The 12,789-nt window shown below is 34.9% G+C and overlaps 1 protein-coding gene across 3 annotated transcripts in view; it reads left to right on the forward strand.

Annotated features, from left to right (window-relative positions):
* Positions 1 to 12,789, forward strand: part of Nox4 (NADPH oxidase 4) — a 189,878-nt gene that overhangs the window by 69,836 nt on the left and 107,253 nt on the right. For all 3 annotated transcript variants that reach the window (XM_074081424.1, XM_074081427.1, XM_074081434.1), the window contains one exon: positions 11,632 to 11,848. In XM_074081424.1, coding sequence (XP_073937525.1) covers positions 11,632 to 11,848 — 217 coding nt within the window. The remainder of the gene's footprint in view (positions 1 to 11,631; positions 11,849 to 12,789) is intronic.

A 12,789-nucleotide genomic window follows, 5' to 3' on the forward strand; every position in this document is an offset into this window, starting at 1 on the left:
GGGAGAGGTAACTTCTTAATGGCATGGCTTGGGTTTGAACCAAGATATTAGATTCCAGAACCTAAATTCCCATCTCCTAAATTATGCTGCCTTTGGTTCAACAGGAATTCTCTGTGTCCTTTTTCAAGGTCAAAACCAAACTAAGTGCAGGCAGTGCTCCTGGAGTGTGCGATGTGATAGTGGCAGAGTAAAGGTCTCACTTTCCTCACTACAGATATTGCGATCAGTGTTAGGACATTGTTATCTTGTTTCATGATTATCGTTTAATCTGGTTTTTATACTTATTATCTATATTTTAAATTGTTTTCATTATTTGTAAGCAAATCTATTTTATGATAAACCTAAAAGCTACATTTCATGTGCACTAAACTCAGATGTTATTTTCAGTGCTCAAGTGGACCTTTAAAATAATATTTCTTTCTAGGATGTTGGTATAGCATGATGTTTATGAACAACATTATATACTATCTAGTGATATTTGGCAGGCAGCTTGGACCTTTATTTTTCTTTTGATTGAATGGGTTAATAAAACGATATACATTATAGGACTATTGCAGGTTTAAATAAGATAATGTGTCAAAGTAGCCAAAATATAGACACACTTAATAAATATTAGAAATAAAATATTATACTACCACAATATCACTAGATTTATAAAGAAGAAATTTCACATTAAACTTCACATTTGAAAAAAAAAAAAGCCTGGATTTTCTTATCAGCAAAGTAATTTGATGGTTAGTGAAAACTGCTTATCAAAAGAATATTCCTTAAAAGGGCAATAATTTTTATAATATTGTTGAATCTCTAAATTTCATTTGATTTTAGCAGTAAAAGTTTTAGCCTGAGACTTGCAAAACAAGCCTTCCCTGAGGAAATTTTTCCTCTAATTTTAATATACCTTTCAAAGAGGTTGTTATTGGTATGTTTTATTAAATATAAGTCAATTCCAAAGACATTTGAGAGAGGGAGAGAGAAAGGCAAAACCATTTTCTCTTTTCAGACATAGATGGAATTGGAAATTTCTTTCTTCATTTTCATTTGAAAAACTCACCAGGAGGAGACACATACTGCTGTTTTCACTTACTGATAAAAGGAGTGTTAGAGAGAGAATTATGAGTGTGACAGAGCCCCAGTACAGGCTCCTAATCCTGCTCCTTTGGATGACACATAGAGTATGCTCTGTAAATGTGGTGTGGCATCTTAGCCTCTGCAATTTTATCAGACTCATACTACCACTGGTTTTAGCTTGACACTGTTTGTATTTTATGTTCATATTTAAATGAGCGATATTACAATGTGATGATTCAGGGAGAGGCAGAGAGAATATCCTCCTTATATGTCTGGAAGACAATGGGAGCACATTTACAGTAGATGCAATTTTTGTGCCTGCTCTGCTGTACTTGTGGACTGTATTTTTAAATATGTGATTGATACCTGACTTACTCTTAAATGGAATTCTCTGCCACTGGGGAGTATTTGTTGGCAAGAGTTGATCACAGAGCATGGTTTACAGTCTACTTGAATGTTTTCTAGGGAATTTAAGGGAATGTTTTTCTGTATGTGTGATTCTAAAGCACTCATTCTTTAAGCCAGGAAGCACCACGGTTAGACAAATATTTGGGAGGATGAGTTTATTGTGCTGACTTGAAATATCCTTCCTCTATTATCCCTGAGGAGGAAGAAATGAAGGATATACCATTAGGTGTTGGAGGCATTTGTACAGTGTTATTTATGCTTTAAAATTTGCTGATTTTTCCAATATAGGATGTTTTAAAGTCCACTTTCAAATGAGGTCTCCTTCACTCACAGTGATGTGGCAGAAGAAAAAGCTTGGTAGTCTTCCCATTAATCTGGGACACCTGCTATTTTAGAAAGTCAAATAGGTACTTGAATGGGGACTAGGTTTAAAAAAAAATGATCCAGAGATAGTATGTTTATCAATCCTATTCTAACCCGGAGGGAGAAAATTCTTACCTCTCTTTACTGTCTTTTCAGTTTCCCTTTAATTGCCTCTAGATAAGTAGTGGCTAATTATACTAACCTATACTTATTGTTCAAACAAGACACTTTTGAGAATGAAAGGGGTGCTATTAGTGATTAAGCTGTGAGTGTGGTAGAGCAGGACATACACTGTACCTGTTTGCAGGCATTGGGGAATGTTGTTTGGAGGCTGACAGAGGGCTTCTCATGTTCTAATGTAGACCTTCACTTACAATCACAAAGAGTCCTTAGCTGGAATAGAGAGGGAGCCAGACCCTGAAATAACACCCACTGCAGATTTGCCTACCTTTGTCCCACTTCAGAGACTGTAACTAGAAGTTCACCATCATGGCAGGTAGAAGGCTAAGGATTTGGGCGTTCATGATAGTGGCTAAAACTTGGGCGTATTATTTATCACTTTTGCAACAGGTGACTTATCTGATACTTCAAAGATGCCTAATTATTCATGGATCTGATTACAAAAATACCCATTATTTCTGTCACAGGAATCCCACTTCTTCAATAGAGGTCCTTACATTGACTCATAATCCATCTAGGAATCACTGAATGGATTTAGGGAATAAGTGAATTCCCAAAACACACATACATACACAAACACAAATCCTGTAAACATAGTGTGCTGTGTTATATATTAGTTTTGAGACACTTATATATGACAGGATTTCATAGCTTTCATTTGCACAGGTTCTGTGGTCCTAAAAAGGTTAAAATATTATGAATGAATTAAAGCATTTTAAAGCTGGATTCTAACCAGATATCTATAATGTTACCTCTCTACATTTTATATCTTTTGCTTAAGTTTATTCAGAGATAAAACACTGGATTGTGGGGAAAGTAAAAGCCACCCATGCAATTTTCTTCTCACATGAAGGCTTCTGGAAGGAGAACTTAACCTGATAAGTATAGTGATCAACTTATCCATTGCTTTGTCATTTTAAAGGATAATGATGGAAATAGTCATAATAATTCCCAAAGTTTAGATAGCATTTAACATGTGATGGGGACTTTTTTTTTTTTAGCAGTTTGTGCGCACACACTAGTTTTTTGCTTGTTTCCTAATAGGCACAGTACTGTAAGCTCAGTGGTGTAAAATGAGGCACAGAAAGGTGAATGAAGTGAGTGCCCAAGCAACTTAGCTACTACCTGAAAAGAATGAGGACTGAATCTGAGTCCAACCCTAGAATCTATGCATTTGTCTTCTAACCTTTCCATGAATTATTTAATTATTTGTTCAGTTTGGAAGGTAACCTTGCCTACGAGTCAAATCTTTTCATGGCATGTGAAACTCTAGGAAAAAATTTCAATTTATCGCTATAATTTAATGAGCATACATGTGTATATCTTTGCAATGTTTTGAGTAAGAAATTCAGTTTGGCTACAAGTTTACATAGAAGGTAAAGTCTAGTATTCTCAGAGAACAGGGTTGGAAGAAATGCCTTACTTTTGGCACTGCTTTACAAATGTTTCTTAAAACATGGCCTTATTGTATGAGAACAAATTTAATAGCTTTATAATAAATAATAAATATAACAATTAGATTATTTGTATGTGATATTTTACCTTCTAAAATTCTTCCAAATTACCTGAAAATAACAATACAAGAGGGCAGGACCTAGATAGGAGTTGATAAAAGTGCTACTCTTAGGAGTACTTTTATTGCCACAGTGTGTCTTTATAAAGAGATTAGGTCAAAACACAGCAAAGAAAGTAACAGGGAAAGAACATTATTTCACAGTACAGAAAACATACACCCACAGTTCTACATTTTTAAAAAAACAGAGCCTTTGAACAGAATTTTGTAATGAATTGTCTCTTAATATTAGGTGACCCCTTAAGTAAGTATTCAAATGTGAGGATTAAATTTGATAGTAGAATCTTAATGTAAATAAATAGTACCAAATAAAGTAAGGTGATTTGATGATTACTGTCTTGACCTTAACATGGTGGACATACCATCCTGTGCCCTAGATTCTAATCAGAAGAAATGGAGTTGAGTGTTAGAAGAGCATTAAAGTGACCTTGAGCAATTCTGTGGAACTTCCTGATTTATAGAATAAGGAGAAATAATTACATTTCATAGACCTGTGGGGTGATAAAAATTAAATGGTATAAAAATGATGCCACATGCATATTTATGTGTGTTTATTGACTGCTACAATTCTTTCTATTTTTATCAGTGAATTTACTGAGAAACTAGGTTAATATAATTAATTATGGAAATACAATATGAATCATGACAAAATTAGCTTTTGGATGTCTACCCCAGAAGTCTAGAGCTCATTCATTTGCTTCATTTCTTTTTCGTTTTGTTCAAGGAATTAGTGAATGAAGCATTTGTAAGTAATCTTCATTTTAGCAAATAGGGCTGTCTATACCTTCAAAAGTTCATTACGAAGCCTCAGAGTAATGCAAGCAGCACAGGATAAGGAGTAGGATGGGAACTGCACAGAGAAAAAGAAAAAAATAATCTATATATAAACTCAGTAAAAAAAAGGTCCAGGAGGAAGAGAAATTCTCACAAATATCATCTATCTAGAAGTACAGGATAATGTACACTGTATAAAATATTAGGTATTTGGAAGAAAGGCAGAGGTGGAGTTGAGCTCTGGAAAGACCCAGTATTTTCTCTCCCTACCTTGTTGCATATTTGAGTTCCAACATGAAAGAGAAAGGAAAATAGAGCAGAGTGGTATATCTTCACTAAACTAGTGTTTTTAGAAGGTAGGAGTGTTTCTTACCAGTCTTCCTATCTTTCTTACATCAGCGCCCACTTAGTGTTTCTGGATTAAACTAAACTGTATTAATGGGTGTTTAGGTAGAACTGTAATGTTCTTTTAGGGCCTTTCAATTTTTCTCAATTACCAAAGCATTACATATGACAATAAAGAAAAATCTATGTGTTTATTTAAATGAAACGTGATTCCTATTTTGTGACTATCACTTGTGTTTAGTATTTTCTAGGTAATAAGCATATAGATTGCTGTGCCAGTAGAAATAGCTTTTAAGTCTTGACTATTTCGGTGGTGTCATAGATTGGCACATTATGGGGGGGATCCAGAAGGAAAAGAAATGCCCCCTCTTTCTTTACTTTTGCTTTTTGATTTTCCACTTTTTTTTCCATTCTGAGAATTGAGTCCTGAGTCTGACACGCACTAGCACTCTACCAGTGATGTAACTTTTTATTTAAATGTGTAAGGTGAATAAACTCTTGAGAAATGAGGTCTTTTTTCTATAAGCTCCAAATCCCTCCCCCCATATTTATGTTTTCAGTATGTTAATAAATAAAATATTCTGAAGAACATCTTAAGGAGAACATCCTTAAGATGTGTATATTTTTTCCTCACTTTTAATTTCCCTGTCATAGGACTTTCACTTTTATATAAAATGTAATTTCTCCGTATAAGGATTATGGACAAAGATTTATGGTTTATTTATATTTGCTGACATTTTATCCTCTAAGCCAGATGGGATTGGAGTTTGCGGCCATGTGGTATTTTCTTCCTTAAGAATTCCTTACAGTTGTATAGATTGTATGTATATGTGAATGCATGCGTAGATAGGTATAGAACATTCTCATATACATGAAATCACTTGTGCTATAAGCTATCTATGTGGACAGATTTTTAGTCTTACCAACTGCAATGTATTTCTCCCCCTCCCCAGTTTTGGGGATAGCAATCAAGCTTTAGTCCAATTTCTTTTTCACATATTTTTCATCTCAATTTTTGTCCTAAGAGCTTTTTTTATACCAACAAGTGCTTCTGGCTGGAATTATAGGGTGAGAAAGACGAGGAGGAAAGAGATGGAGCACAGGTTGTATTTATTTTAAGAAATATTTTTAGTACATTAGGGTTTTTCTGAAATGTGGATTCATTCTTGTTACCAAGGCCATTTATTAAAGCCTGCAAACAGAGGAAGTACTAAAAAATAATGAATGCCTACATATTCTTTTCTTCACAAGATGTCAAACTCTTTTCCTTAATATACCTGTGAAGTGGGGAGGGACAGACATGTCTCTTTAGTTGAGGAAACAGTGAAATGATATATTTTATCTTGTGTACTCAATGTTCAATGCTTGGTCCTCATTCCTTAGAGGCTTGGATTTGTCAGCTGCATAGAGATTGTGGCACACCTGCTACTTATTTTTCAGAACCCACCACACAATGAAAATGCAAGACTCATTGATCAAAAATTATTAGTCATTTGGAGTGTTAATAATAAAGCATTGACTCAGTAGCATGGCCTTTTAAAGAGCAGGGTGTGATGCAACAAGACAGATCACAAAGTCACAGTGCCAGCCCTGTCTGGTGAGCTAGACTTTCCTGCTATAGATAATAAGAGCTAGATAATAATAACACTTCAGATTTTGAGGCAAGAACCCATCAAACTGTAGAATCAATAATTGTACTGGGCAATGTGGAGAAGGGGGTGGCAGAGGCTTTGGCTGGGTGGGTACCACATGCTTGGGACTTCTCTGAGGTACACTGCATCCCTGGCATAGGTGTACACTCTACTTTCATATGTCTCTAACAGGTAGTCTCAATGCTCTTGGTAAATGTCTGCTTAGGGTAGGACTAATGCAATTCGTGGCTGAGGTTTCAGGTTGTGTTTAGCAGCAGTAACTGGTGAAGAGGGATGATGATGTAAGTAGTAGAACACCAAACTACTGCGCCCTTCTTGCACATATGAAGGCAGTTACATAGTTTGTTTTACTAAAATTTACCATTTGTTCAATCTAGACTTATTTTTGAAAGTTGAAAAATGAGTTAAAAATCAATGTTTGTTAAAACCAAATGATTCCTCAATTATGTATTTTAACAATAATTACACCAAAAAGTTGTTTATGCACATCTAGGTACTCAATTACTTATTCAAAAAATACTTAGTGAACACATGCCACAAGTTATAAGCGATATTTTCGGCACCAGAAAAATAGCATTGAAGCACAACAAATCCTTGTCTTTCAGGAGCACACATTCTAGTGGATTCCATAAACACAAGAGAGTTGTTATTAATTTTAAAATATAATCTCTCTTTTTCTCTCTCCTTCAAAGTAAAACTGTCAGGAAAAGTTATATTTTTTACTTTAAAGAAAAAAATTGTGTTGTAGAATTCAATCATATAAATGATGCTGTGTTTGGTAGAGATTTTAAAATGGTATTAAAGCAAGACAATTTTGTGATTGCCATTTCAGGTGTGATATTTTATAATATTTAATTTTTGCCATAAAATAGGTTTGTGATCTGTATGTTATAACCTAGCAGGATTCATTCCATTCTATGACTTTGTCACAGCAAGGTATTAAAAACAAACATGCAAAACCAAAATAGGCAAAACTAAAGGAATACAAACAACCCACAATCGGATAACTAAAATAATGATGTGTCTTGAGGGGAAGATAGGAATAAAAGACAGAAATAAACAAGTGTAGAATGTGAAAAGCATATGTTAAGTTCCCTATGAAGGCAAAAGTAACAGCTTTCACAGCCATGTATTTTGATACACTATAAAGTAACTTTTTTTCTCATAGAACACTAGACATTCCATAAATAATTAAAATTTTCTCCTTTGGAACATAATACAATGTAATTTAAAAATTAACAGTAAAGATTTCTGTTCCCTCATAGTCTGTACCCCTCCCCCCATCCATCATCTCTCACAATGTCTTTGTCTTAACTTGGCAACATTTTCTGTTTACCAATTCGCAACCATCATTTACCCTTCCTGTTTTTACCATAAATTGTTTGTTATTTATGAAAACTGCATCAATACAAATAGAATTTTCTCTTTTGATTCTGAGACACATTTACTACATAAAACAGTTCATGTGGTAATTGCTTGCCTTTAAAATCAATTCACAGGAAATGCATGAGAGATCTACTGTGTGCAAGAATCTTGCTGAGGAATGGTGAGATTAGGCAGTGTGATGGACACAGGAGGCATAAATGCATCAAACATGATTGATCCCTTCTCCTTCTGTGAGAATGGACCATGTGCCTTTGTTTAGCTTACTCCCTCGTACTGGAAGGCCATTCTTCTCTTCTGTATCCACTGGAATCTATACATCCATCAGTTCCTCCTTCTCTATAAAACACTTTCCACAGCATCATAAACAAAGTCCGTCACCCACCTATACTGTACTCAAGAGGTCACATCACGACTAGATAGCATTAACCATTTCATTTTATTATTGCTTTTATGTTTAAATATTTTCATTACATCTTCGCTGTGATAGTCTGTGTAAATTAAGTAAGATGAAATAATGTTAAAAGTTTAGGAATTTACCCGCTGTAGCCACATTTCATTTGTTCAGTAGCCACATGTAGCTCTTGACTACTGTGCTTGACAGCATGGATTTAGATCAGTGCCACTATTATAGAAATTTTTATAGGACAGTGCTTCAATTCTTGAGGGCAGGGGCCATGTATTTTAAGATTAAAAATGATAAGGTAGTAAATGTGAAAGGGGCAGGATTATTGGGCAGATAAATGCAGAGATTTGTGTCACTTTAAAATGGACTCTTCCATTTAGGGAAGATTGCATTAAACTCTAAAGAAGGGCATGTATGTTCTGTCTGCTGAAATAAATAAAGGTACTGGGGACTCAAAATAGCCATAAAACTACATCTAACATTTACCTCGAATTTTAACAAAAGTGATTAGAATGAAGAAAACAGATTAAGCAGCTAATGTCTGATGTTATCCATTAGTCAAAATATATATACTGTTGATTCATATTCTTATTCAAAAGTCTTCAAGAGAAATTATTGTAATGGGCTTGAAATATAACTTTAAGAAACATTATGTTTAGGAGCACATTGTAAGAATTCTGGGAAAATCTGCACTTAGCACCAAAGAAATGGGAACCTTATTTTTATCAGAATAATGAAAAAGTACTTAGTGCATCCAATGGAGCTTGAAAAATAGCACAAAATTATTGGTAGAAATATACTGTCATCTTTTCTAAACCCATAAACACAGCCACAATTTTGCTCACGCCAGTTTTCGATTTATGAATAATTTTCATAAAGTAAAATGGTTATCCTGCAAGCAGAGTGGGCCTAGCATGGGGAAAGGAGAGGGGACTTTGCAGTCAGACCACCTGGGCCTTCCATCCCAGCCCCACCCAAGGCAGTGTTGCTTTGGACAGATGACTTAACCGCTTTGAATCTGTTCTTTTATGATAGAATGGGAGTTACTGATCTTTATCACAGAAACTTGATAGAAGTTTATGGAAATGGTTTTGAAACAATAAACACATGAATGGCATGCCCACACTTTTCCTTTCAATACTGAGTTCAAAACCTGCCAGTGTCTTCCTAGTGAATCTTTTGGTGTCATCACTACCTAATTATAGTACAGTTACCTGAGATTTCATAATTGATTTTTTTGATTAATGATATTTTTAATCATTGTCTTTAGATTGACCCTCTTTTATTCATGTTTCTGTCTCAGCAGGAATTAACTAAGATTAAGTAAGAGAATTTTAATGGGTTTTTAAGATGGAGATAGCCTGTGATATTTAGCTTGAAATGTAGCTGAAAATAGCATAAAACTCTCAAAGGAAACTTTAGGATGTCATGTGCCAATAACAGACACCATTTATTTGCCTAGGCTGGCCTGAAGAGGTGTAATGAACCATAACAATGTCACCATTCTAAAGACTTACACACTGAAGGGTATGTCCATTCAAACATTGTTAGACTTAGGAGAAGGCATAGGTGACATTCCTTTGCCTGTGGTTAAGATCCTAAAGTATGGGTAGCCTAACACACACACACACACACACACACACACACACACACACACACACACACACACACACACTATTTCCAGGCTTTTGCTCATTTTTAATTCCTTGGGAGACATGTAACATTACACACACAGTTGTGTAACCCTAGAGTGTTATTTAATTTTTTAAAAATAGTTTCTTAATTTGAAAAATAAGAATAATAATTATTTATTTTTCAAGGATACTGTGAAATGTAATCTTGATTCTGTGTGGCATCTGTCATCTATTACTAATCTTATTAAAACTGTATTGCAGTGCTTATCTATGGTCTGACTTACATTCAGCTTCTCTCAAGGTATTGTGAGACTAACTTCTTCTTCTGGCAGGTTCAGGACTAAAAATGACTTCATCTTGGATGCTAGTATAGCCTGAAATAGTGCTATGTATCCTATGCCAATCTTTGTTCAACTTGTGGCCACCAGAGTAAATGCTTGAGGCTTTTTACCAATTTAGTTGGACCATAGAAACAACAAATTTTGGTAAATTATTAAAACTGAATCGAATGAATGGGTTGTCAAAGTAGTGTCTGAGCAATTGTGTTTTGTGAATAGAACCCTGTGAGTGATTAGTGACAAAAATTGACTCATAGTTATACAATATCTATGAAATACCTCCTTATTTAAAATGTGCATCTATATAAGGTGTATATGGATGTCATATAATGAAGCCCACCACTTCGATGTCCCCTGACATATATTGAATGATCCCCAGTAATCTCCTGGTGACTAATTTTAAGGTACAAAATAAAATGAAGAGAGAAAGGGAGTTGGACACAAGCAAAGGGAAAAGAGTTGGGTGTTCAGGCTGGAGAGATGGCAAGTGCCACCAAGTCTTCCCTGGCTATTGACTCCCAACTTTCATGTATTGATCTCTTGGTTTAATTATTTATAGTTTCTTTAAAAAGTATTATCTTTATAAAATCATATCTGTGACACACTTAAAGCTTTGCTTTTTATGAGCAAAATCAATTGTTTGGGAATATAAAGGGCAATTTAAAAATAATACATTCTTAGCTAACTAGGAAAGACTGAATTGGAAAGAAGTAAATTTCTAGTGTCCTTTAAAATAAAGTGCACTACAAAATTTTCAGTGATTTTTCAAATTTGTATTCATGACTTGTTTATGCAGCAGTGATCTCGTTGACACAGTCTGTCATTTGTGGACTAACCCCAACTTAGGTCTTACTTAACCACTTTTTGATAAGAACTACAAAACAGAGAGCTTAGGATATCCTAAAAATAAGAAACTGAGAATAATGTTTTAAGATTTTAGGTTCTCCTGGTTGACTCATTATTTTGTGCTTTTTATGTGATTGTGTTTAAGGAGAGCTTTAACAGCAGAGTTAGGGTATAAATTGTTTTCAGAACATTGGAAAAACAGGCTTCAGTTCGTGTTATTTTCATTGAACATTTCCCTGTAAGTCAACAAGGCCTGTTTTATTCAGTCTTAGCCAAATCAAATATGATCACTGTAGTTTTCTTTATGTTTGAAGATACAGCACGATAGTCATCATTACAGTGTTTATTGCAGTGATAATTTGTGTGTGATTACTGCCTCTAACTGACTTGCAATAAAAGCTGTAAAATTAAAAAAATAGTTGGAAAGATTACACGTGTTCTTCCCTATCATATTTGCAGTGTTTGTGTGGAGGAACAAAATTTTGTTGTCTATTCCGTTAGTAAAGAATGTATTAAAATTGTAAGATATTTCAGAGGAACACCTTTCAGATAATGCTGTGTAAAAGTATAAAATCAGCAAGAAAAAAGATGATTTTTCCTTTACCATGTCCCCTGATCTTAATCTTTTCCATTTCCCTGTTTGTTTCTAATTTAATTTTAGAGGGCTGTTGAAGTACCAGACTAATTTAGATACCCACCCTCCCGGCTGCATCAGTCTTAATCGAACCCGCTATCGGGGCGTTTCCTTACTGGACTCTTTCTCAGAACATTTTCATGAACCTTTACCTGGACGATTCTCAAAACCAGATGAGCTTAAAAGGAGCACATTTGTGAAGATTTGCATAGAGGAGCCCAGGTTCCAAGCTAATTTTCCACAGGTCAGATTAATTGTGTGTTCAAGCTCTGCAAAGTCTATGATTCATACGGTTGATCAGCAACACATTAAAACATATCTTTAGGCTCTGTGTTGATGAATTATAGGATGTTTTAGAATATTTGGATACTCAGTCTATACTTGTTATTCCATAATAGGCAACTGACAGTTGAAGGCAAAGACCTATGATATTTGAGAATATAGAATATTTTTAACTAATTATACGGTCTTTGTGTACTATGGTACTCGTGCTTGCTATCAGAGAGAGAGACATTTTTCCAATCCCTGGAGAAAAGCAGTTTGAATAATAAAAGGGACCTGTTCCTCTGCGGCTGTAGGGAATGCCCACCAGTATATCATGCCCTGTATTCTGTGTACACCATGTGAAGGTAGAGAACGATGATGTCAAATTCTGCTTCAATAAAAGAAGTCAAAGGCTACAATAAAATTTTTGATGACTTTACTAAGTACACTAATTTTGTGTTTGTTATTAATAAAATTCTCTAGATAGCTATTAGGTTTTACTGTTTTCAATATTTATCTTAGTTTCATGTAAAGCTGAGTATTAGAAAAGGCAGGTTTTAGCCCCATTTTGTTTATTTGGAATCTGATGTTCAAAGGGTGACTGTCCCAAGGTTGCAAGGATGCTATAGAGTCAGGTTTAGTGTCACTACTCAGAAGAGTTGTGCTGTCTTCATGGAAGAAGGGAGATCTGGAGCTGTGTAAATAAGATTTAAAAAGTGAGCATTAGTACAGGGTTTGGTTGGAGGCCCTCAATATGGTGAGAATGTATACTGTGCAGTTGTGGAAGAAAGGTTGGTCCCACGGACTTCTCTGCTTCCCTGTTCAGTTTTCACAGTGTTTACATAAATACTGTGTTCTGTTCAAAATAGTTCTGAAAAACATGCCTAGCACATCCAATTTAAAAAACATGCACTGTGAAAA

Source organism: Castor canadensis, chromosome 1, assembly GCF_047511655.1.
Source record: "Castor canadensis chromosome 1, mCasCan1.hap1v2, whole genome shotgun sequence".
Lineage (NCBI taxonomy): Eukaryota > Metazoa > Chordata > Mammalia > Rodentia > Castoridae > Castor > Castor canadensis.